We start from the raw sequence: 26,412 nt of genomic DNA on the forward strand, positions 1-26,412 counted from the left end.
GCCGCTCGGCGCGAACAAAGGCGGCGGGCGGGCGCGCCGGGCAGCACAGCCCCGGCGGCTCGGGAGCTCTCCTGTTGCGCCGTGGCTGCAGCAACCCCCGGGAGCGCTGACAGTGCCGGGCCGGGCCCGCGCTCTGCCCGCGTCCCCCGGCGCAGTTCCGGGGCTGCCCGCGCTGGCAGGTGCGCCCGGAGCTCCGCCGAGCCTCCGGCCCCGGGGAGCTGCCTGCGCCCTGCCCCCGGGGAGCCCGGACAGCCCGGCGGCAGCGCTGGCAGTGTTTCCTTACGGAAAGTCAGAACTGCCTTACGGGAAGTGGGAAAGAAACCCCAAACCAACCCCACAACCAAAACCAGCGACGAAACGCGAATATTGTCGATTGTAGTGACCAAAATCGAGTATCAAAGTTTATCTTGGTTTAAAGCCTGTTGATAAATCTGGATTTATTGGTAAGGTGGTCTTCCTGCGGTTAGGTTTTTGGATCAGTTCTTTACTGAAGTATCTGAGAGAACTGTAAACCGAAGTCCTCCAGCCCTGCTTCTTAATCTCCTAGGGAAGTGAAATGACTTCACAAAGCGTATTTGTTCTCTCCTGTTTCTTACATGGATTTTAAAGAAATGTAGCAAAGCCGTGAAAATAGAAAATAAATCTTGAAAACTGTCTTATTATTTTGTGGATAGGGAAGAAGTGGGAGGAGATGCAGCTAAATACCGAAGGTAAGTAAAGAGTGGGAAATTAATAGGTCTTAAATTACTGCTGTATGTTCTGTTTTCTTTTATTCAGATATTTCTTTTTGACTCCAGTCAAGTTCACTTTTTAGAAGTAAAAGGTGGAACCGTGTTATGTCTGTGTTAGGTGGTTTTTTGAGCTGACATAGCAGACTTCTGTGATTGTGGCCAGAAGTACTAGATTAAGCAGAGAAGTTAACCTGGGACTATTGAAATGGATGTTGTGTAATGTGTTTCCTGTGTCTCCCCCAGCATCTTGCATATTTCAAATGTCTCATATAACAGCTCAGTGATGCGTAAACATGAACATAAACTCTTTTGTGCTTTTGCTGTCTGAGGAACGCATTCATTTTGTACAGATTTTTTATTAAGGTTTCTATTTTCCCTTCCTTATTTTGATGCCAGTCCAAGTCTGATGAGCAGTTTACAATCTCTGTAAGGCATGCTTTAGTTTGCACAGTACTTTATTATCTGTAATTATGCTTTTAATCTGTCATATGACTGGGATGGGCACTAAAAGGGCTCTGACAAGTCTGCTTTCTGACAAGGCTTATTCTGGGATGGCTCGTGCTCGATGTCCAGCTGGATCCTTGGCTGGGCTGGGGTAGTGGAGGTGTTTGTGGGGGTGGCATCTCTTGAGGAACCGATTTGGGTGTGTGTCCCACTTCTCACTTGGCTCTGTAGGGGCAGAGTTCTGCTTTCCTGTGCCCCTGGGGTGGGAATTGCACGTCTGTAGCTTTTGGATCTGAATGCCTGGATGTATTGTGCTTGTTGCTGCTGTTAGTGGTGCAGGAGGTAGCAGCAGAGACAGGCTTTTGCTTCTAGTAGGTGAGAGGGATTTATATTGCCTGCCTCTTAGTCATGTCTTCACTCCTGCTGTTCTGTTTCAGTCTCGCTCTTCTCTTTGCAGTATTCCCTTTATTCTAGGGTATAACTTCTCTTCTCTGGAGTACAGTTTTCCTATATAGAAACAGTGGTAAACTGTTGTTGGTGTTATTTTATAACACAGGCTTCTGGTTTCATGGATTCTGACCAAAGTTTTGACATATGATGGTGTAGATGATGGGATCATTTCTGTCAGAATTGAGGGGGAGAAGGCTGATGCCAGGATACAGAAAGGGTCTCTTCACTTGGCATGATTTTATTCGCTAATTCAGCTGAACCACTCAGGCTGGTAGAGATCTGTCAGCTGCAGTAATGAGAAAATTTTCAATGTGCTTTGTACTGTATAGAAATTTGAGATTTCTGTAAATGTGTTAATAGTGAACATGGTGATACATGGCAGGAGAATGTGCTCCTGTAATTTAAAAGAACACATCTATACACTATCCTTGCTTTGTAAGTTTTAGTTCTTTGGAGAGAGAAGTGGAGCAAGGATCACTGACTTCCAGTTGTTTTCAGCATTTAGGCCTGAAGGTGCAGAGAATGCTTAATTGAAGCATTTATAATAGCCAGAGCCATAAATATCTATAACAAACAATAACAGAATTATTTGGTCAGCTGAAGGTTGGTAATTCCCAGAGGGAGTAGTTCTGTCCCCAAATGATGTTATGCATTTTCACAGCATTCTCCATTCATCTCTGAAGAAGCAATGTGCTAAACTCTGTGCAAGAGGGGAAAGGATCAGTCCCAGTTCCCTTCCCAGTTCCATGTCCTGTGGGACTGAATTGTGTGCATGGCAAACTGTACATAGTTGCTCTCTGGTTGTGCAGTTTTTTGCAGTTTAGAAATTGAAAGGCTCAATTGTCTATAGTTTTACACAGCGGAACCTTCCTTTTTACAATAGCCAAGGCCTATATTCTCTCTACAGAAAAACTCAATTTCTGCCTTCTGTATGAATTAATTCACTTGTGTTCCAGAGATTTGCTTTGCAAAGGTAGTTTAGCAATTGTACTCAACACCCTCGTGCCTGAATATGACACTTGGTATATGCTAGATAATGGAAATGTCCTTTGAAGTGTATCTTGAATGCCTTAGAAGTGCTAAGATAGAGAAAAGAAAAAAATCTGTCTTGCCCTGTGCTGGAAGGAAGGCCGATAGCCAGTGAGAGCCATAGGTGGCTTTGTGAAAGGGAGAAGTGGAGCAAGAGAAGTGCAGGTGTTCCTGCCTGCCTGCGCTGCACAGACCTGTTGTCCTTCGTGCCTCCTGTTTGTATGGGTGGACCATGGTCACAAAAGGTGTCACTGCTTCCTGGCAGAGTCCTTTCTGCTTCTGAGAAACAGCGTGAGTTAAAGCCTGTGATGAAGATAAAACAGGATGAATTGTTCTTTAAAATGTCTAGGCAGCTTTTTGTTTTCTTTACTACATGTACTAAATTGAGCTTGTATAGCTCAATTCTCTCATAGCAGCAGTCATAGAAATACTGCATTTAATGCAACAATTAGTTCTGCCTGTGATGTTAATTAGTGATACATTAGTCTGCTTTTTTTTCAGCTCTCATACTATTTTTTCTTTCTTTTAGGTTGTTTCTCTCAGTGAATTGCGCAAAGAGTAAAACAAAAGTTCAGGCTTTGCTTTTCTTGTAATTTTTCAAGCAACAAAGCAACATTTAGACTGTTTGAATATATGTATGTACATAAGTTTATTTGTCTTTAATTTTTTTCCCTGCAAAAGGGGAGTTGCTACACAGGCAGGGGTTTCATCTTGGAAAGTGGATGGATGACGTTAAAAGGCAAGACATGATTGTTATTTGCCTTGTATGTAACTGAGTCTTAACCATGTTCTGGTTGCTTCAGAGGATATAAGGAAAATTTGGGTGGAAAAATTACTATTAAAGGTGCTATCTGGAACAATTTTAAATCCTCTACAAAATTATCAAATATTGGGGCAATTTGACTGTCAAAGAAAAGGTAATTTTTGCCTGAATATCTTGTGGATGCAAATGAGTAGGAAAAAATTAGAAAGCTGCTTCGAATAATAAATTTCAGCACTCACATATGTTCATCATTTGCTAGCTATTCTTATGTATGCGATGCCAGTTTGTAACATTTCCATTAACTTTATTCTTGAGGAGAAATGGGATCTGCACATCCTCAAGTTCAATATATCATTTTTTAATGTTCTCTTAGAGGTAATAAATAAATGCAGGTGTCACTTTGTTGGGCTTTTCTCATGTCATTGCAAGTTGAGATGGAATACTGGGATTTCTTAAAATTAGTGAAGCTGATTTTAATTTTGCCCAGATTGTGGCATATGCAATACTTGTGTGTTGCAAGGTATTACATTGTCAGCTGTTAATTCACAGGACTAAAATGTGTTTTTCAAAGCTTACTTCTGAGGGAAAACATGTGCTACTATTCCTGCTTTCTTTGGTTAGTGTGATAATTTCTTATTCTTACAAGACTTTGTTTGAATTCTAAAACCTAATCCATGAGTGATAAATAAAAACCATTCAGATGCCCAATAAAATGTCCTTTAGGCATTTATATTTTGATTTCTCCGTGGGTGCACTGATATTTATTAAAAACTTTTATCATATAGCAAAAGCATAGTATATATTATTAACTTATGGAAGAAAATGTGGTGCATAAAATATCATGAGAAACAGTTAATTCCTCTCTGGAAAGCAGTTTGCTGAGGGCTGTTTATACACCCAAGCAAGCAGTAGCTGAGAAGTTCCTGTTAGTGAACTACCAGAGCTGTCCATGATATTTATCTAAAGACTGAGTTTTGGTTTCATGTTTTTTATAAAGCTTGCCCTTTCTGAGGTCACAGTGGGAAGTGAGGTGAAATGGGGACCTTGGAGTGCTTCCAATAATTTGTTTAATGACCTTAAGAAAATTGCTTATTTTTATGCTCATTTTAGGAATGCATTACAATAGGAATAACTTGTAATGACTTGAAGTAGTCTAGACTTAATAAATTTGTTCAAGGGGCTTTGAGAAGATTATTACTGTTACGATTATTATTGCTGAAGATTCTTTAATTGTTTCCTTATTCCAAATAATTCAGAGAAAGTAGGGTATCTTCTGCAGCATGTTTCTGTCCTCAGTTGGGATTTTGTGGAGCTTGCTGGGAGGGTTTAGTGTGTTTTTCATTTTACTTTGTTGTCATTCTTCTGCCACTGATGTGAAATGGCAACCTGGCACAAAATACTGGCTTTTTTTTAACTTTGTTTCAGACTAACATAATTGTACTGCATGTAGTTCAGGTTTTTTTTAACTGTAAATTCCTACATAAAAGTTATTTTCCTCACAAAGCATACACAGTTCCTCTAGCTAAAAGCCTTTTTCTGAACTTGAGTATTTTCAGACTAAAACTTTGTCCTACTGGTAGCTTTTTGGAAAAATAAATTGTATTCTTACATCACAGTTGGGCATAACAATGTACAATTGTGACAGCATACTTCAAATAGCCTTTTTTGAAGGTTATGCAGATCATTTTAGCTTGTTTAACTTGAGCATTTGTAAATCCAGTCAATTAAAGACACAAATTGAAAAAAAAATCAATTATTGAAACAAATTTAATTGAAATGTGGAATTACCTTGAAGTAATTCAGTTTTTTCAAGCGAAGTAGGTAGTCTTTGCTACTGGTACAGTGTCCAGGGTTTTCTTGGCTGAGCCCTAGATATTGATAAAGCAGCAGTGTTTGCTTCTAATTTCACCTTAGTGCTGGGGGATGATGAGATGCTGTAGAACTAGACTTTATGATAGCCTTTCTTATCAGTTTGGTTTTTATTAATAAATGTACCAGGATCTTGAGTTTATTTCCACTTCAGCAAGCAAATAAAAGTGTAAAGCTCTTACAAGGGGACAGTGGAACTGCAGCTCAGTTTAGCAGTAATCCCTGACAAGATGGGCTTGTGGCTTGGTGCAGTTACACTGCCAGGACTCTGCATCCTCTGCATGAAGTGAGTGGAAACCAAAGATCAATTAGAAACTGGAAGAAAGGTTCTCTGTAGCAATATTGTGTAACTGGGCACTGGTGGGGGGATGCTGGTTGTGCCCTGGGGCTTCTCCCTCTGCTGCTCTGGGTGCTTCAGCTGTGTCAGGAGTTCCTGCAGGGGTCTCTGAAGCTTGGTGCAGAATCATCTTTGTACAATGGACTCAGTGTTGATGTGAGAGTGGATCCTTCTGGGCCAAATGCACACTGAAGCACATTATAACAGCCATTTATCTTTGTTCCTTTTTGAGGAGTGGCATATCCGAAAAGTGGATGTTCAGGATAACATGTCCAATGTCTCGGAAGAGAGAAGCACTAGACAACAGGACATTAAGAAAGGACTCCAGTTTATAGAGTATGATTTTGTGGTTTTTATTCTTGTATTTTTATTTACATGTTATAGATATTTCTATGAGATGGATGGCTCTGGGAAAGGCCTTTTGTGTTTTTCCTTAGAATATTTGCTAGCACTAACATGTTAAACAGGGAGCAGCTTTAAAGAAAAGACAGCACTTCTCTTTGTTCCTAAACAGAGCAGATTGAAGGTGACAGGTTATTCCTTTCCTGATTTGAAGAAAAAATAGCATTTAATCTTTTTTGGTGGGTAGGAAATGTTGGTAGCCTGATAATCCACCTTAAGAATAACTACTCCTAAAACTAGGTTGCTACTGAAAGGAATGGGTTTGCTCATGACTGTCTAAATGTTTTAACTTACTGGAGCTAAAATTTAAGCTATTGAGAAATCATCGGAGTATTTAACTTTCATTTGGGTCAATGCCAATTTTTTTTTAAGATCCTGGCTGTCTTAAAATAATTTTGAAATTTCATACTTGTTCACTGCTCATATATGGCATTCTTAGAAAACAAAAACAAACAAAAATCAACCAGCCAACAAAAAAACCCAACAAAACTTCCTCCCCACAAAACCCTGACCATTTAAAAACTGTTTAAAACAGAATCTCAGTTAACCTGTATGCAGAAGGAAAGGATTACTGCTTTTCTTCCTGAAAATGTAGACGTAAAGGCCTCCTTTCTGTTGTATGTTGTATGTCATACAAAAGGACTCTTAAAATTCCCATTGTGTCATTGGTATGACTTCATTAAAATTAATGTGGGTTTTTGATAGATAATTTGTCATTTTATAGTATTTACTGGAAGACTGCAGTTCTCCTCATCTATAACATGGCTCTGCACAGGAGAGGAGAGGATGGAAATTACTTTCAAAGAACAGTGTGTCTAAAATTCTCAAAGCATTCAAAATCTCAATACATTTTGAACAGCAAAGTCAGATTGACCATGTAACTTCAAAAGAAAGTAAGCCATTAGTAATAAGAAAACTCAGTTTTTTGATCAAAACTCATCTACAGCACTTTTCCTTGTTCAGTGCAGGCTGTGGGCAATATTCAGAGATTTGCCTGTTGCAGAAGCAAGGCTGCTTTTACTAAGAACCAGCATTCCTCAGTGTGATTGTCTTTTAAGCAATATGTATAATAAGTGAAGCTTGTAATTTTTTTTCTAGATCCACTTTGCCCTATCCAGGGACGCAAGAACAATATGAGGTAATGAAACGGTTTTTTAATTTCCAGAAGAGTTTTTAAATGGACCTATATTGTTATAGTTAATCTTGGTTTTAATCATCATTTAGGTGATGATGTGATATGAATGGTAATTTTAAAAGTCTCAAAATTGGAACTGGACAACTACTAACATTATGATACAGGTATTCAGATATTTGGGTGTCCTGAATTTACTCATACAGCAGTTGAGATGAAGTATTTCTCTGCTGGGGCATTAATGGAAAAAAACAATGTGTTATTCTGAGTAAAGCTCAGAGTAGCACAGAAAAAGTAAAATAACAGGACTTCAGTCACAGAAACCTTCAGAACGTATTTTATTTCTGCATATCTTATGATTTTGCATAATTTCAGCTTGTATTTTCAGACTTGTCTTTTTAGTTCTTTTTCCAGTGTAGGTGATTTCATTGGATTGAAGAACATATTAGATAAAAATGCTGCCATTCACATTTTGGCAAAAATACCCTTTTTACAAAGCAGCTTTTGTGTTCTCCTGCTTTGTCAGTTGCTATGGCTGCTGCTTGCTGAAAGAGTATATGGAACATATATATATATATAGGAGATTGTCTTGGAAAAATGTTGGAAGAAAAATGTCGGAAGAAAAACACTAATGTAGACAAAAGTTTTACATTTCACTCTGATTCTGTGGAGTTACAAGTACACATTTTCTATTTAAAATTTTTCTTGGTAATATGGAAGATAAACAAGCAACTGCTATTGATGAATCTTCCTTTTCTTTGTTGCAGTTATTTATACGAGATCTTGTTAGAAATCTTTTTCATGAAGGAAATGATGTATATCGAGAAGGTGATTGGAGAGGATCACTGAGTCATTATACAGAAGCTATAAACATAGCTGATTATGCAAATTCAGAAGAAATCCATGTTTCTGATGATGTTTTAGAGAAGCTACATGTGAACAGGATTGCGTGTTTTTCAAATATGGTAAGCTTCTGTTTAAACTAGGATTTCTCCAGATCAGGATGCAAACAGGGTATGAAGACACAAAGTCTAGTGAGTGAAAAGCTCTTGATTGCAGTTTGAAGATTGACATGTTTCAAATAATCTCTTTGGCATGTTCTTGAAAAGCTTTTTACATGTATAATGGAGGTATTTTAGTTAATAATACTAGAATTGACATAAAAGAGTCATACTGGTCTTGGAATTTGATGGAATTGTATTTTTATCCATTTACACTGCTGACTGCACTGAGTTGGCTGCTTTTGCTTTCTCTGTGGAACAAGATGGCTCTTGTGAAAGAGCTGCATTTTCCTTGTGACTGATACTGCATTTTACGTAATGATGGCACTGCTTGTTTTTAGTTGCCTAATTTGGTGACTTAGCAAAACTTACACATGCCCTGTGCAGTGGCCTTGGTGACTGTTTGGTAGTGTTTCCATATCTTTGTCCAGTGCAGTTCAATTCACTATTTCCATGATAATAGTTCTCATTAGTGGTTTTGTTGTTTTTTTTTCTCCTCCTAGGGTTTGCATGAAAAAGTTCTAGAGGACTGTGAGGTAGCATTAAGATTGAATGAAAACAATTTCAGAGCTCTCTATCGTAAAGCAAAAGCTTTGAATGAACTGGGAAGCTATAAGAAGGCTTATGATGCTGTAGCAAAATGTTCTCTTGCTGTGCCACAGGTGGGTAAATTGTGTATTGGTAATTATTTTTAAAGTTTTGAAACATACACTTATTTCAAGACCAAGGTTATTTCTTTTGGTTTGGGGTTTTTTAATTTTTGCTAGAAAATATTTTTTATTCCTCTAAGCATTATTTTTTTCTTGTGGAAGTGCAGACTGAGGGCAGAGATTATAGTCCCCAAACTCAGTTTCTTGTGTTAACTTTCAGCAGAAGAAATGCAGCAGGGTTGAAGTGCCATGAATGTTTGCAATAAGCACTAGAAGCATTGAATTAATTGTTTAAAATTCTCTATGATGTGAAGAGAACCCCACCATAATTATAATGTACATTTATTCTTTTGATAACTGCATTTTAGCTTTCCAAGTGTTTAGTAACATTGCTGCAGTGCATTGTTCTCACTGTGAATCACTTGCAGTGCACCCTGAATCTTGGGCTCTGTATGTGTTAGCAGGCACTGTGTGGTGTAGGAGATGATCTGTACCCTGAAATGCTGGTCCTGAGGATCTGCTTTCCATGATCGTTTGTGTAGTTGGGTTGGGTTTTTTTATTTGTTTGGGTTTTTTAGGAGCTGGAGTGCATCAAGTGCATTCCTGCAGGGTTTTAGTTACATCCAAACCCACTTTAGTTCTCTGGGACACTTCACAATGCAAACTAAAATACTGTGAGTGAGGATGATTGAGAGATTTCACTTCAGAAATGCATTCCTGATTTGATTCCTCATGCTGATGGAATCTTTACATGCTTTGCTCAAAGTAGACTGATCACAGGATAAAATACTGACTTGCTGCATCAAAACTACAGTGAGACACTAGACAAAGTGTTGGGCATAGGTTTGCCTCTTGATAGACAGAAGGTTTCAGTTGTGTTTCCAAAGACATAAACAGTTCATCTGATTATGAAACTTTGGACTTTGGATCCTCACTTTGCACCTCCGGATCTGAATGTTTTTGCTTAAGGTTAATAAGCCTTTATGTAAGTTTTATAAATAGCTTTTTCTAGCTGTAGGATGTGATCTGAATACTAAATCTTAAAATATTTTAAATAGGTAGTTATAACTGTAGGACTGAGGGAAATACAATGACATTTTTAATTCTAGTAGTATGATGCAATGCCTCCCAAAATACAGAGTGCTCATTACATATTCATCAATGTCATGTACTAGCTCATATGCTAATCAGGAATATGGCACTCAATTTGTGTGAAAGCAAAACAACAAAACAAACCCCCATCCCCTTAAAGAACAAATGCCTTCCTCAAAAAAACAAACAAAAAATGCCCACCCACAAAAAACACCCCAAAAAACAAAAGAAAAGAAAAGAAAAGAAAACAATAAAACACTTCTTTGAATTTCTCTGGCTTTGGAAAGTCTTATATTATTTTAAATCCAAATAAAAGGGGAAAGTGGATACTGTCCATTTTCTGTCACCATAGTTTTTGCTTGAGGGTAGCTGTATTTTCAGATACAGATTTCAGTCCTGTGTTTGTGAAAGAATAAAGCTGCATTTTCAGACATCCTGCATGTAGGGATCTTGCAGAATACAGACTGAGATATAAACAAATGTCTTTGCTTGATGATAGTACATGTAAATTATGAAATTTTATTTATGTTTTTTAGGATGAAAGTGTGATTAAGCTTACTCAAGAACTAGCTCAAAAACTAGGGTTAAAAATAAGGAAAGCATATGTTAGAGCAAAGGTAAGATTTTACTTTAACATTTTATGTTAAGGTTTCCCTCTTTTGATGTCAAATTTGTATTTAATGAAAGTGTCTTTTCTTTGTAGCCACCCTCGTCAAATTCAGTTTCTAGTGATGTATCAACTCAGGTAAGGTTTTACGTGTTCCAAGTGCAAGCTGACTGTAAACTACAGGGAATAATTGTTTCATAATTTCATGATGATAAAGGGACAGGAGCGCAATTGACATTTTATATTAGAGGCTGTTATTTGGGACTTTGGCGTTCTGTTGTGTTCAGTTTTGCTGGACACGTATGGCAGACTAGGACATAAGATTATTATTCAAGTTATCGTTGTTGAATAAATGTTATCTAAAAGATTAAATCCAATGCAATGCATATGTATTTTTTTCATGTCCTGAGGCAAGAGCGAAGTTAATGGATTTATTTTTAATTTTATTTAGTTGACAATTTTCAAAATTAAGGGTGCTGGGATAAAATCCCTTTTACTTACATGCATTTGTCCAAATTTGATCTTCATTAGCAGCTGAACTTGCATTTATCTTGCTCTTTGTAATGTGTCTGAATAGCAGTAGTGAAGAGGAGTTCATCTTTATCTTACAGACTTCTTTCACATGAATATAGACAGTTTAGGTGTAAAGTGATGAGGAAATTTAGGAACAGTTAATTTAAGATACCACTTAGACTCTTTTGTTCCCTGAGTATCACTCTCACTTTGGTTGGTTGGTTGCAAATTTTGACCTTTACACATTAGACTTTGTAAATTTGAGATTTTATAAAACCTAAATTTGAGAGGGCTTATATTCCTTATCTGTAAATATGTATTTGAAAAATTTTAATGGCTCTTGTGGCTGAGAGGTATTTTTTTCTCATTTACAGAATTCTTCTGTAGAAGATATTGAGTTAGGTGAGTCTTGTGTTACATTACTAATGCTAGGGAGCTAGATGTGCCATACATATTCCATTGCATTAGGAAAATCTGGATGAAAATTCATCTGGTCATTTGAAAGTACTGGGGTAAAAGTCTGATCTGTTTATCTCTAAAACTGCATATTTAGGTAGCTGAGCAGATTTTGCTTTGGCCTCCTCAACCTGATATGATTGTAACTGCTCCTGTAGTGATTGTCTCCATGTCCTCTTCAGCTTCAAAAAATAGGGAGGGGAGAATATGCCAAAGCTTTAATAAAGTATCAGGTCTGTAACTTTTTCCGTCTGTTTTAGCTTGAGTAATAAATAAACATTGAGATAAAGATGCACATAATTTGGCAGCTGATGGAAGCTGAAAACATTTGATGTGGTTTTGCTTAAACATTCTTTGCATTTCTTCGCTCTCTCACCCTCCACGTTGTCAGGGTAAAAGCAATGCAGGAGTTTCTGGCATCTTTGAACAAAGGTTCCAGTCATTCCCATCTTACCTATTTCAGATTTATCTGACCAGAAACAAGAGATGGTTTCTGCTGCTTCTTCATCAAACTTTGTTTCTGAAGTGTCTAAAGTGTCACCAGTACCTGTACCACCTTTACCTACTGTTATGCCTCTTCAGATGGAAAAGGTTCCTTTGCCTTCTGCCGTGTTGGCAAATGGAGGGAATGTTTCTTTCTCTATGCCAGAAGCATGTTTAGATTGTGGAGATGGAGATATAATTATTGGAGAAGAACTTGATGAGTTACTTGATTCTGTGCCTGATCCAGATGAAAGTGTAATGGTAAGACTTTTTTGTCTGTTTTCTTTCTTGGAAGACTCTCTTTATGAGTGGGATCTCATATTTTTATCAGGTGTGCTAGTGGTGATGTTTGTATTACCTTTCCTAGTTACATTGAGCTGTCTTTGGGCATAGTCAGGTTGATTTTTTTTTTTCAGATTCTTGTAAATGTGGCTGTGAAGATGGCAGGGCTACTCCTGCTTCAGAAATACTGTTATGCTACTACCAATTTCAGAGGATGTACTGTGAAAAGTGAATTGGACATTTGAAGTCTGGGCTAGTGTGGCTTTTTGGGAGGTTTTCTGTGCAAATAAACCCTCTTAGAAAACATGAACAGTGGGTTGAAATGCTCACCCTCTAGGTGTAGAAACTATAGTTAAACATAAGCAAAAAGCTTTGCAGCAGAGTGGTACTTGGGCTGTGGCCATCCAGGATGCTCACTGGTGTCTCTGCAATCAAAACTTTGTCCAGATCCACCACCTGGCTGAACAGAAATAGACCATTGGGAGTCTGACTTTTTGTATTTTTAGAAGAGATATTGGAGAAATGTAATTCTATGAAGTGTTGTTCCTATTTACATCATTATGCCAGACCTAGGGCAGACTGTGAAGCCTCCAGAGTTCTGCAGTTTTTAGTCAAACTGAGAGCTCTGATTGATGAGCAGAGATGTCTGAACCTATTACCAAGGTTACTGACTCCCTGCTCTGGCCCTGACAGTCATTTGGAGTATTTATTTTGTATTGCATTTGTATTGCAGTGTTAAATGAGGCTGTGGCACATTCAGTTCTGCAGTTGTGATTTTAATTCCTCAATCAACTCTCTGATTTACAGTTGCAAAACTTTAAATAAAAAATGCTTGAATTTCTTATTTTCTATTTTATGCACTTTGTGCTTTATAAAAATGTGTCAGAAATAGAGAAAGTATTTATTTTTAAGAGATCCTAGGATGTTTACCATAATAAAAGCCAGGAGGAAATGCTGTCTTCCAAGAGAGACTGCAGTCTCATGGAGTGTAGAACTGAGTGAATTGCAGACTGATAACTGGGGGAACATGGAGTGTCTAACTGGGCAGACTCTGTGCAGACCTGCTCACTCAACACCCAGACAAGGAGGGAGCTCCTTGGGATGGCAGGAAGGGAGGGGAAACTCCCCCACTTGGTATGTCCTTAACAGAAGTGTACAGAGGATATGTTACTTTTCATGGGAGGATGGAATGTGACCTGGCCTTTGCAGAACGTGTTGTCATTTGATTGGATCTGAGGACTTACCTCAAAGCCAACCTATACCTCTTTTGCTGTGCAACAGCAAAATTGAATTACAGTCTCCTTATTTAGAAACAAATCCTGTTGATATCTGACTCTTCCCACTCTTCCGTGGTGTCTATTTTTTACCATAATTTGGAAATTCAGCCATAATCTGATGGATAAAAAAATCCAGATCTCTTACTGACTGAGTGTCTGGTAACAGCCTTTAAAGTGTTTGATCAGTGGATATTGCCTTGCACCTGGGGCATTGTTCAGGGCTTGCTTACTGCAGCTCTGTGGTGTACCTGTCATTAATGTTTTTCAGTAGGTTTACAAAAACTTTGCAGAAACTTGACTAAAAGAAATACTGTGGCAGATTTTGTTCCTGAGGCCTTTCTTGCTTGGTCTGAACATTCTTTTTTAATTCTTTTTTTTTACAGCAAACTACAGGAGCCAGAGGACCCATTCCTGCAGGGAGTGTAGCTCCTAGTGTACCTTTTTCTGCCTCTTTATTGGGGACACTGCCAGTTACCGCAGGATTTGTTCCTTCAGCTTCTCTTTCAGAAATCTTTTCACAGCCTTTGGCTTCATCTCTGGAAAACTTCTGTTCACCATTAAGCACTTTTTCAATCAGTGACCCAAAAAGAGGTAAGAAATTAGTCTTAATATGTAACCTTTTATGGTGATGAGAGTTGTGCACGAGCCAAGTGGTTTTCCTTTTTAACAAATCAGTTTTCACAACTATTAGTAATATTTAACACATAACATTTGAGCTGTGCTAATAGTTTTTGAGTGTTGGTTGTATATAAGAATTAATAAATAAAGTATTTGTTACCTTGGGCTCTGCATAAGCATGCTTCAAGCTCCCTCTGTGTGGTTTTTCTATATCCATTACGTAAATTTGTTTCAGGTGAATAAGGTTAAAGAAGAAATACTATTCCCTCAAACTTTCTTTTTTAAACAATCTTGCTCTTACAGCTTAAACCATTTGTCATGATTTGGCAATAAACAGAATTCTAAAAGGGTAATGTTACTGTGTACTCTGAAAAGGTACCAGTATTACATGCTTGGATTCAAACTGCACAGACTAATTATGTAGTGAAATCAGGTATGTGAACTAACAAGATACAAGTAACAAACTACAAAAGATAAAATAGAGAACATTTTGTCTTAAATTATCAGTGTTACAGGACTATGCTGTCTTCGGAACAAAGCCAGATTTACAAAATGAAATAAAAAGTTGAAGAATCCTCTTACCCCTCTTTCATCAACTCATTTTTTCATAGTCAGATATTGCTCCCCTTTTTGTACTGAACAAGTATTTTCATGTTGCTTCAGTATCTGCCTGTGAATCTGCCTTCAGTGTCTGCCAGTACTGCTGATGGTAACCAGGTGTATATTTTGAAGATGATTGCCTAATAACTTTTCAGCCCAGATGTTTACAAGGGGCTTTTACATAATTTAAAAAAAACCTTACTGTAGCAAACAAAAAAACATTGGTGCTTGTCCAAAAAACCAAACCTCTGATATTTCTCAGGAATGATAAATTATTTTTTGCATGGGGTGTTCTTGGGAACTCATTTAATCGAAATATGTTTTTATTCTTTTAGACATCTCAAGTTCAGCTTCTAGAGATGGAACACCAACACTTAACAGCAATAATTCCCCATTGTTTGTACGTATCTTTCATGTTTTTGTTCACACCAGTTCAAAGGTTATCACCTTGGAGGCTTTACACAGATCTGCATTTTTACAGCTGAAGTTTCTTTTCAGAAAAATAGCACTTCTACCATTAAAAGTGGGTTCTGGCTTGGGGATTTACAGCAATGGTAACAAAGAAAAAAATCTATGGAGGTTCTTTTATGTATGAGATTTTGACTGATATCACAACCATTATTCCATTTTGAGGAACTTGCTGTAAAATGCTGTTGAATTGTAAAATAACTAATATAAAATCCCTTATGATCTGAGTAGCAAACACTAGGCATCCTGAAGAACAGTCCCAGTACAGGAGCAGAGCAGATGCCACTGTGTGCCTGAGGATCTGTGCTCTCTGTATTGCAGTCGTGCTGTGCATTTTCAGTCGCGCTGCTGGCGCTGATTGTGGGGAAGGGTGGCAGGAAGGGTTGAATCCTCAGGAGCCAGGAGGGAGTAATAATTATCCTCACAAAGGCTGCTGTTCTGCCTGTACCTGAGTGACTCTTGTTTTATACTTAGTTTGTGCTGTGTATGTGGCCTTTGTGAAATCTCCATGTCCCTTCTCAGACATGTGTTTGAAGTTCATATTATGGCTATGAAGAAAAATCTCAGTAGGTTAAATTTTAATTGTAGATAAATAAATTCTGTGTATCAACTAAAATACACTTTCTTTCAACAGATAAATGGTCCTAGTAGTCTGTTCGGGTCCGAAAATTACATGGGAATTGCAGGCCAAACTAGAAATGACTTTTCCAATGTTTTTAGCAGTACAACTGCTAATATACCTGTATCTCCAGCACTGGTGGGAAGGAACCCACTGGAAGGCACACATGAGCTAAGACAGGCCTGCCAGTTATGTTTTGTCAAAAAAGGTAAGGAGCTATTTCAGTTGATGGGGTTGATTGTTTTTTTAAATTAAAGAGGATACCTTTAAAATATTCATGTTGATAATTTAACACTGTTGGCTTCTAAACCCTGTTAATCCTGACTTGTTCTTTGCAGATATAGCACGATCTTATGATTGGTGAAATATTTCAGCCACTGTTTTATCTTCTTTCCTGCTGTCTTTGTTTCTTGTCCTAATAGATTTCTTGATTTCTAAACCCAGCACAAATGACCACACTCTTTCCCTGTGTGTAAGGTCATTCACATTCTGTATCCGCTTTCCTCCCAAACCCCAGGGTACTGTGAAGAATGACACCTTTGCTCAAGACTAAATAAAACTTGCAATACTCTCTCTGATTGGCCATGGGGAATTGAACTGCAGTTCAAAGTACCTGGTAACCTTCACATCCCATCTGTTTTCTTGTTCTTTCAAACTAATTCTAAATCATAATCGTGAGGCTTCCAAACCTTAGTAATAATTAACTCCACTGTATTGACTTAAAGGAGCTTAACCAGTATTGGTCATTAATATAACTAATCTTTTAGGCCTGAGCTGTTGCTATTAAACAGAGTCATATTCTAAAGCAATAGCTTCTATTAAAACTAATCTTAAAAATAAGCATTGTGTTTGAAGTTACAGGTATCATTGATATCAGTATACTAATAAACAATTGTATTGAGACCTTTAGGGGATGACTATTGTACCCTTAAGAACTTCTGTACTAGTTTTAAATTATTTTTACTAGAAAAATCCACAAAGGGAAATTTGAAAAACCACAGAACATGTTTTGCTAAAGCTGGAGCTATAACATATTGGTGAGAGTACTTAGCATGTTCCTAGCTTCACTTTTTGTGTCAATGCATCTACTTCCTCTGTTTCTTTCCATCTCTGTTAAAGCCTTTAAGTGTCTCCTGCTTTTACTGCCTTTTGAAATGACACTGTTCCATCATCTTCTTGTCCAGAGAAAACTGGGTCATACTCTTGTTTTTCAGTCTCATGAATAGCAAAATTCACTGAACTTTGCTCGTCTTCAGATGCTCTTCCTGATGTCTTCATTTAGTGCCATCCTAAAGACAGAGTTTGAAGCTAGGCATATTTTTGTTTCCAAAATCACAAGGTTCTGGGATTGGCATTTATCTTTTTGGCACGTGTGAACTTTCTACCAAGTGTGTTTTGTCTCTGAGCTTAGTACCTCTCCTAATAAAATAAATGTTGAAGGTTAAGAGAGCCATTTACTGATCACTGGAATTCACCTGCATTGACTTACTATACATAAGCAATTTACATATTAAACTAGTGTTACTGGAATTGATACTTTGTAATATGAAAAAATGCAGCAATTTGCTGACCCCGAGAAACCTTAAGGTTGTAACACAGCAACCCTCCCCAAATATAGCTTGTGGGTTTTTTCTTGCTGAGACTGCCTTTTGTAAGTATTTGAGTTTTCTATTTTACGCAGTGTGGTGGTTAATGACTTTTGATTCTTCAGAGCTGCTGGTGCAAGTAGGAATTTTGTACAATATTTGTGTACTTTGCTTTTGGGCTTCTGTGCCAATATGTGTATGGACATGTTCATGTTTGATGCAATTTATGCCAATACAAGCAATTTTCTGTGATTGTTTCAGGTCCTAAATTATTGGATTATGCTTATCATCCCAATTTAGAACATAAATGTAAGAAGGATATTTTAATTGGCAGAATAAAAAACTCTGAAGATAAATCATGGAAAAAAATACGTCCAAGACCAACAAAGACCCAGTATGTGGGACCATATCATATATGTAAAGGTAGGTGTTACAGAGGGGAACCTGGTAATGCTGAAAGTAATGCAATTTAACTTTTCTATAGTGAAGTATAGAAGGAATTTTTTTTATGCTTTTGGGAGGTGGAGAAGTTAATTTTGGGTTGTTTATAATTTCAAAGGCTGTAAGGAGAGCCATATCTTGACCACTAATATGATTATTTAGAGAACAGGCAGTGTACTTCTGTACTGTTCTCCATCAGGAATAATTTTGCTTTTGAGTATTGGATGATTACTGTTAAACACAGCAATAAAGAAGCATTTTTGTTAGACTTTTGCAATGTGAACCTCTAATTAGGATGTAAGCAAGATGACGTGGGTTAATGGGCAGCTTTATTTGAGCAGGGGGTGTTCTGGGTTCTTGGCATCGTTGCCGTAGATTAGTGCAGGATAGTTGATAGAGGTGTGCATTAATTGTTTGCTGTTTGGAGGAGTTTTCACCAAGTCATTCAGCATAAGGTTTTCCTTCTGTTTTATTTAAGTGACAGAATTAAAACAGATCTCTGTAACTTATTTATTAAAAGTATTTGAAACTGATAGAGTGGAAGTTTTAAGATGAATTTCCAAGAAAAGTTGTGTAAAAGCCATGCCCTGTTTGCTGCTGTCCTTTGAGATGTGGCTGCTGAGGAGGAGTGCAGGTACCCAGGGCACTGCACGTTTGCCTACTGCCAGGAGGAGATCGATGTGTGGACGCTGGAGCGCAAGGGCGCCTTCAGTCGAGAAGCTCTTTTTGGGGGACCTGGGAAGATCAACTTGACTGTGTCCCAACTTCTTCAAGAATACCACGGATTATTTATGTTCCTTTGTGAGGTGCTGCTTTATTTCTCGTAACACAATAAAAATGGTAATAGATAATTATGTGGAAAGAAATGCTTTGGTTTACACACGACTATTTTGTAACTTTTGAAACAGATTTCAGTAATTATCTAGCTGCCTTTAGATTAGAGACTAAATGAAGTATCTGTTAAAATCTTTAGGGTAAGGTATATTTTTAATTGTCTAAAATATATACTTTTAGACAAGTAAAATTACTTGTTTTTCTGTTCCAGAAATGTTTTGATCACAAGCCCAGAATAATAAGCAAAAGGAACAAGGATAACTCATCTTCTTGTTCTCACCCTGCTATGCATGACTTTGAAGATAACAAGTATGTTTGAAATACCATCTCTATAAGTTGCAATTTAAAAGCAAGGGCAGTTTTTAATACTGACTTTAATTTCTTATCTGTTGGTCAACTTCTCTTCCTGCTGACTGTTACGCTTTGGCAGGGCAGGCGAGACAGACTTAAAGAGCAAGGTTTGACAAATGTAACCAAATTAAAGTGAGCTATTTCTTTATCAATCACTCAAAATTAGTGGTGTCTACCCTCAACTTTGAATCTTACGGGATTTGGTGTCCGGTTGTTAATAGCTTATCCACCTGGTGAGCTGTATTGCTGTAAATAGATGGGTAATATTAAATTAAAACAGGAATTCCAAAGTTGCTCTTTCTTTGATGTTTTGCTTATTTTGCTGTAGTTTTAACTCGGGTTTACCTTAATTACAGTCTATAAAATAGACCATAGTCCTTATTAACTCAGTTGATAAAAAAGTGAGAGGAGTGTCTTTAATTGTTCTTGGAAAGTTTAAAAAGTTGTTATGGTTGTAACAGTAGAAAATAAGTTTTGGAGAACAAAGAACCTTTTGTCCTTGTATGATCTAAAAGTAAATGGGAGCATTGGAATTGCTTTCTTTGAATTGCAATGCCCTGTATTGAGGAAGTGCTGCTGCTGCAAGAGCTAGGCTGTTACTGTTCTGCATCACCTCTTCCTTAATTGGTGCTCTATAAATATTGCTTTGTAGTACGTGGGTTACTAATTAGATCTGGATATATACTTGAAAGTAGGCATGATCTGCTTTCCTTCTTGGAAACCAGTGATCCATCTGGATTGAATTCAATAATGCTTTGCAGAAGAGGGACTCTGGATTCCCAAGAGTACTGTTCAGTGCAGTTTAGTGTGTTTACTCAGCCTCAAAACAATGCTTAGATGTGGCCTCTTTCTGGGAACTTTCCTGACTTTCTGATTTCAAGTAAGAAGTGTTTAAAGGATATTTGAATAAGCTGTAGTAAAGGATGGTTATTTTAAAGAATGTCTAAAACTGACTATTTTCTAAACAGGTGCCTTGTCCACATTTTGCGAGAGACGATGGTGAAGTATTCCAAGATCCGCCCTTTCCAAGCTCGGTGTCAGCTGGACCTGTGCAGACATGAGGTGCACTATGGCTGCTTGCGGGAGGATAAATGCTTTTATGCTCACAGTCTGGTAGAGCTTAAAGTCTGGATAATGCAAAAGGAATCGGGTATGTTTAGTAAAATGTTCACTTTACTCTTCATTGTATTGTCACTCCCTCCTTTTGTTGACTCCGTCTGAAATCAGCAGCTTGGAATCAGTGCAGGAAGCAAGCAGGAGCAGCCTGGTGCCTCTCAGCTTGGATTTTGGAGAGGGACATACAGTGTAGGTTTTATGATTACATTGGCATTAGAGCTCTAGTACATTCAAATACTGAAAGATGCCCCTTAACCTTATGTGAGCAATCTCTAATTTAAAAACCTTGTATGCTTTCCATTGGAATGATACAGCCAACGTTTCTGTTTTGGATGCCTTACAATGTTCTTAAGTGTTTGTGTGTATGCATTTGTGTGTGTGTATGGATATCACATCATATCTGTGATGTAAATGTATATCATGTATATCACATGTGTGTGAATACTTACACAATACACAAAAAGAAAAATGGATCAAAGCTTTGGGGCTTCAGTTGCATTCCACTCTGAGCCTGTCTGTAAGGCTGCAAGAGTCATAAGTACTCAAAGATTGCTTCCCTTCCTTTACAGGTATTTCACATGATACTATAGTTCAAGAATCAAAGAAGTACTGGCAGAACATGGAAGCTAGTGCACATGGATCACAGGTATTTTCATTTTTCCATTCAACTAATTTTGCAGTGACTGTGGTAATAATACTTTTTTTAATGTGTGTATGTAATGTAGCTTATTTTAGAAATTACTTTTTAAATTTTTTCCAAATAATTTCTTTCAATATAGGCTTTCTTCACCTTGCTCACTTAGACTAAAATGCCTGCTCTGCTGCTGTGCAACTCCTTTTTTGCTTTCCTTGTTCTGTCCCAGGTGGAACATAAAATGTAACTATAAGTTCAAAGTCAGCTGCTCTAGGGCAATTAATTATCTTTTCAATATGTAGCGCTTTTATGTGTTCAGTCTGTACACATTATCACAACTTCAGGGCACATGTACCTAAATCAGAAATAAGTTCAATAAAAAAATGAATTTGTTTAGAAATGTCTAGTTTGAAATGACAAGCTGAGCTGTTAGAAGGCATGCAGTGTAATACCTGCTTCCCAACATGTGTTGAAATCTCTGCTGTAGGGCGTAATTAATAACTATGTATGGATTTCTTTGCAGATAAAAAATTCCTTTTATTGTTGTTGTTATTTTTTTTTTTTGCTTAAGATTCTTGGGAACCAAATGAAATATGGATCACTTAATTTGAAGATGAAGTTTGTTTGTGGGCAGTGCTGGAGAAATGGTCAAGTTAGCGAGCCAGACAGAAACAAAAAATACTGTAGTGCAAAGGCAAGACACCCGTAAGTAAGATCAAACAGTGAAAATTCCACTGTTTTGTCAGCCATTTAGAACCTCTTTTGGGAAGCTGTTGCTTCTTAGGAAAGAGTCATACAGGAATTAAAAGCAAACAAACCCAAACATATTGAAGTAGAACAGAGTTATCTCTTTGTGGTATGCCAATAATTGGTACTGAGAACACTTTGATGGCTACCAAAATGTTTGTGGTTTGGTTTTGGAGGTTTTTTTTGTATTAAGGGTTTTGGTCAAGTTTCTATAGAACTTTAAGAAACCTTAAATATATGATGAAAGCTTTAAAAACAAACTGTCTGAGCTTCCCTGGTTCTGCTTTTGTGCAGAAGTTGTGTTGTTTTTTTTTTAATAGTATTTTCTTTCATTGAATGCTTGTGGTTTCCAGATGGAGCAAAGATCGCCGTGTGGTGCTGGTAATGTCTAATGAACGTAAGAAGTGGATGACCATTCGTCCTCTGCCTGCAAAGAAACAAGTGCCTCTGCAGTTTGATGTATGTTAACCTGAAACTAACATTTTGGTTAAGGAAATAGGTACTAGTCACTGGAAAATACTAGTAATTGGGCTGGTTTCATCAGTTCTGTAGAAATTCCCGTGGGAGTTTGTAGGAAAACGTTCACAGTGTTTTTACAATGTTCAGCCTTAGGAAAGCACTGATCTTATGTTACTACTGAAGTCCTTACTTGTCAGTGGAAGTAAATATTTCTGAAATAATTTATACCTATCTGGGGTCTGGTAGTGTGGTGGGAGGCACTTACTTTCAGCAGTTCTCTTTTTTAACTACAAATGAGTTTTTTTGTAAAATAAACATTTTTATTTTTCACATTATATAAATGTTTGACTTGGACGGGAAACACTATCCAAGACTGAAAAAAATACTAAGAATTCTACTAGCATCCATTCTGCTTTATATTCTTAAGGATTTCTTTAAATTCATGTTCCAGTTGTGCAATCATATTGCTTCAGGCAAGAAATGTCAGTATGATGGAAACTGCTCATTTGCTCACAGTCCTGAGGAGAGAGAGATGTGGACCTATATGAAGGAGAACAGCAGTAAGTAGAAGAGTAAATCTTAACATGTTGTAAATCCAACTGTTCTGCTTTTTCTTTTTTGTACTTCAATTACTTTTTAATCCAATTTCTTTAATTATCTCTTGTAGTAAACTTTCCAGGTGCCCTTGTCTTTGAATTTAAATAAACCAAGACCAGGCATTCAAAAATAGTATTAAATAAAAGTAGCTGTATTGTGTATTCACTGCTTGATGGGTTTTCTAACAATAGTTTGTGTTGGTTTTTTTTAGGTGTCTTAGATATATTGATCCTTGCAGCAGTATTAGTTGGTGTTTGTATTGCCATGTGCACACACATGGATTGATGGAATTACATATGGGGGAAACTATTTGCAGAACAATCCTCCCCAGTGTATTTACTGGGAATCACCATTCACTTTTTGTGGCTGACTTCACTATCCCATCAGTGTTACTAGGGAGAAAACATCAAAAATCAGAAGTAATAAATGACATAAATGATCAGATCATGGTCTGCAAGAAAGCAAACTAAATTTACCAAAAGCTGTAGCACACGAGATTAGTTTGTTGAAATTCAGAATTGATATGCAGAAGCAGAGTTGCTATCTGTACTTTGGGTGCCCATTCAGAAACCTGTAATCTCTTTCTGTCCCCTCAAGAGGCGTTTGGTGAGTAGCCAGAGATGCCTCTTCCCCTGGCTCTTAATCTCTGTGTAACTGTCAACATCTGTTTCCTTCCTTTTTCTTCTTAGACTAGGTGGGGACTGAATTATGCTCACAAACTCAGTAGTTTATCTAGTGTTCTCAAACTCTTGCCTTAATTGCTAATTACTTATTTTAGCTTCTGCTCTCATTAGTTCAAGACTTGGAGCAGTTGTATGACATATGGCTAAAAACTCAAAAACCAGAAAAAGGAGATGATACAGCTGCTCAGGCAAACAGAGAAAATGGGAAGCAAATTCATATGCCAACTGACTATGCTGAAGTTACAGTAAGTAATCATGGGTATAATCCAAATCCAAGAATATGGGGGTTTGTTGGGCTTTTTTTTTCCCAGTCAGTAACTTAGGTTGTTTCCCTTATTTTCTTGGTGCTTCCTTAGACCACAGATGACTGTACTAAATGTAATTGACACTGTACCTCAGTTATTCTAAAGCCAGGGGACATCATAAACTTTAGGTGCTTGTTTAAATAATTGTGTCTGTTTAGTTAAAGAATATCCTACTGGCCAACATAAAGAAAACATTCAAAATGTATTAGGAAAAGTTCTGTCCTTACAGCATTGAATTTGCAATGTTTTGTTTTCAAATTCCTTGTTAAAACAGGTGGATTTTCATTGCTGGATGTGTGGGAAGAACTGTAATAGTGAGAAGCAATGGCAGGGTCACATATCTTCTGAAAAGCATAAGGAGAAGGTTTTCCACACTGAGGATGATCAGAACTGCTGGCAGTATCGCTTTCCAACTGGATATTTTAGCATTTGTGATAGGTATGTCTTTTGTAAGATGGCAAAAATGTTGAAAAATGGAAGTTCATAGTTTAAATAATTAAGGCAGTTATATAGTTCTGACAAAGTTTCTAGTATTTCTTGATTTGCATACATCTTTCAACAAGAAATTAAATAATTAACTATTTTAACATGTTAGAACTCAGGGAGTGACAAGGTGCCTAATTTTGGAACCAAATTAACTGTGTGATGTTAATGAATGGTAGCAAGTTCATTGCAGCTGTGTGAATATTGTTGGTATTATTACAAGTTTCCTTAGGCATCTGCTTATTAATTAGAGCCCAAGAACAATACCTAGCTGGACAGTGATATTGGAGCTTAAGGCAAGTAGAAATCATGTTAGCATCAAACCAAATTTGTTAAAATTGAGTATTTGTTACTAGAAATTATTTATGAACGGGTGGAAAAGGACTTTCAAGATCTGTTGGTTTTTCCCAGAACTGATTGTACGTTTTGCTGCTCCCTTTAATTCTTAAGTGCAGCCTGTTACTACCTGACTTCATTAGATTTTTTTTTTTTTTGTAAATATGTTGAAAATTCCTTCCACTGTTGGAATCCTTTTGGAAAGCTAAAAGCTTTGGATTTGAGCATTCTGGAGTTTAAGGTTCAATTTGCTGGTACTTTGTTACTCCATTTTCAGTTGGAGATTTTGAGTGTATTGGAGATCTTAAGAAACTGCATAGCAGAGAAAGCAAGTTATTTTTCATTTGCAGTCTTTGCATGGAAACTTACATGTCCCTTTACTAGATTTTTAAGTAGCATTCTAAATGTATTTGCTTTGAACATAACAGACCTTGGATATGCAGTATAAAGTGAATACAGACTGGTATGTTAAGGTGTTCTATGTATTCTAATCTCAAATTTAGTTAACAAACTAATTTTAGTTTATCCAACTAATTAATTAGTTGGATTTTTAAAACAACAGTCGTTCTTTAGCTTAGTGAGTTAAATGGTAAGATATTCATTAACATGATGAACTTGTTGGTTTCAAGCATTAAGTGTCTCAGTCTAAGTAGGAACATGAAGAATAGAAAGAAAAGAGCCATCTGTTGTCCTCTGTATATATTTGTCAGCTGGGAAACAAAAATACAACCAAATGCTAAACAGAGTTAGTGCCATCTAACTTTTAAAAGTATATACTCTTCCAATTTTATTTTTGTCCTTACTATGCAGTTTATTTGAAAAACGACCTGAAGAAAATATAGACACAGTAGTGATCATGGTAATTCTATGAAAACACTGTTCAAAATCTGTCTTAACAGATATATGGCTGGTACTTGCACTGAAGGAAACAACTGTAAATTTGCCCATGGAAATGCTGAACTCCGTGAGTGGGAAGAACGAAGACAAGTTTTAAGAATGAAACTCAGCAAAGCAAGAAAAGACCACTTGATTGCTCCCAGTGATAATGACTTTGGAAAATATAGTTTTTTGTTTAAAGATTTAAACTAATACTGAGATGACACATATATGTTATCAGCTGGAAGCATAAACCAGAAAATTTGACAATAATCAAAAGCATGTGACAGAAAAGCTGCAGGTTTTCTGCTTTTATTGGCATACATTGTTCCTCCTGAGCAGCAAAGTATGGTAGATTTAGGGGGATGGAGCAGACCTGTCTATGCTCTCATGAAACAGAGTGGTGATTAAAAAAATCTGAAGTATTATGTGCTTACTCACCTCCTGTTGGACAGAAAGTTAGGAAATAGAAGGGGGGAAGAGTGGTTATAATATCTAGGAAGCCCCCTAGTCTCAGACCTTCAGTTGAAAAACTTTCAGGTATCAAGGTATTGCAAAAGAGAGTGTTAGTGGCTAAGAAAATGATGGATGAAATTCTTCAGATCTTTTAATGGAGAGGATTTGTTTAAAACAAAGTTTGCTACTTATCTATATGTAGGTTGCTAAAAATGATTTTCTTATTAAAGATTTTAAACAAAATAACCATTTAACTACAATATATGTTGAATGGGTATTTTTTCTCTATTTGTATGTTTCAATATAATTTACTGAAAAAGGATCTTGAGAGGAAAAAAGTATTAATTTTTGAAAATGAAGTAGTTAAAATTCTGTTTCTTGGTCTTTGCTGTTTAAATGATGATTTTGAAAGATTACACTTGTATGTCAGTATTGTGTATTATTGTATGGACTAATGTTGCCTGTAATAAAGAGAACTTTACACAAAGCTGTTTTCTGCATGTAGCCTCTCAGGATAGAGATTTTGTAAAAACAATGATTTGCCAGTTAGCAAAAGCTTGAGCACCTGTAACTAAACATTCACTGAGTTGGTATTTGTGTCGCTAGTGGCTCGTTTGCAGTTCTGTATTGTCATTAGCTCATGGCATCACTGAAGTAACAGAAATAGCCAGTAAGTTGTGGTATA

General features: G+C 37.0%; 1 protein-coding gene across 3 annotated transcripts; it reads left to right on the forward strand.

The window, feature by feature from the left end:
- Positions 1 to 13: 13 nt before the first annotated feature.
- Positions 14 to 26,214, forward strand: ZC3H7A (zinc finger CCCH-type containing 7A). 3 transcript variants are annotated; one of them, XM_039732264.1, is made up of 23 exons: positions 14 to 710; positions 5,856 to 5,959; positions 7,124 to 7,163; positions 7,925 to 8,122; positions 8,662 to 8,820; positions 10,437 to 10,517; positions 10,604 to 10,645; positions 11,395 to 11,422; positions 11,940 to 12,220; positions 13,902 to 14,109; positions 15,072 to 15,136; positions 15,839 to 16,031; positions 17,671 to 17,832; positions 18,460 to 18,656; positions 18,896 to 18,993; positions 20,004 to 20,185; positions 20,721 to 20,797; positions 21,357 to 21,490; positions 21,886 to 21,991; positions 22,443 to 22,551; positions 23,383 to 23,516; positions 23,851 to 24,014; positions 25,295 to 26,214. In XM_039732264.1, exons 2-23 carry the CDS (start codon positions 5,892 to 5,894, stop codon positions 25,482 to 25,484), a joined length of 2,916 nt encoding a protein of 971 aa, XP_039588198.1. In that variant the 5' UTR covers positions 14 to 710; positions 5,856 to 5,891; the 3' UTR covers positions 25,485 to 26,214. The 3 variants fall into 3 exon arrangements, 2 of the variants coding, with proteins under 2 accessions (XP_039588198.1, XP_039588197.1); XR_005630206.1 differs by lacking the exon at positions 14 to 710 and having other exon boundaries at positions 3,315 to 5,959; positions 23,367 to 23,516; positions 25,295 to 25,614; XM_039732263.1 differs by lacking the exon at positions 14 to 710 and having other exon boundaries at positions 3,321 to 5,959.
- The last annotated feature ends 198 nt before the right edge of the window (positions 26,215 to 26,412 follow it).

The sequence above is a fragment of the Passer montanus genome, unplaced genomic scaffold, assembly GCF_014805655.1.
Source record: "Passer montanus isolate IOZ18808 unplaced genomic scaffold, ASM1480565v1 scaffold8, whole genome shotgun sequence".
Classification (NCBI taxonomy): domain Eukaryota; kingdom Metazoa; phylum Chordata; class Aves; order Passeriformes; family Passeridae; genus Passer; species Passer montanus.

What these genes read in the sequence shown, in the direction of transcription:
- ZC3H7A (XM_039732263.1), top strand. Translation starts at nt 5,805, where the DNA reads ATGCACACTGAAGCACATTATAACAGCCATTTATCTTTGTTCCTTTTT. An exon ending in CTAGTGATGTATCAACTCAG is followed by an intron (nt 10,646 to 11,394) that starts GTAAGGTTTTAC and finishes TCTCATTTACAG; the next exon opens with AATTCTTCTGTAGAAGATAT. An exon ending in GCAATAATTCCCCATTGTTT is followed by an intron (nt 15,137 to 15,838) that starts GTACGTATCTTT and finishes TTCTTTCAACAG; the next exon opens with ATAAATGGTCCTAGTAGTCT.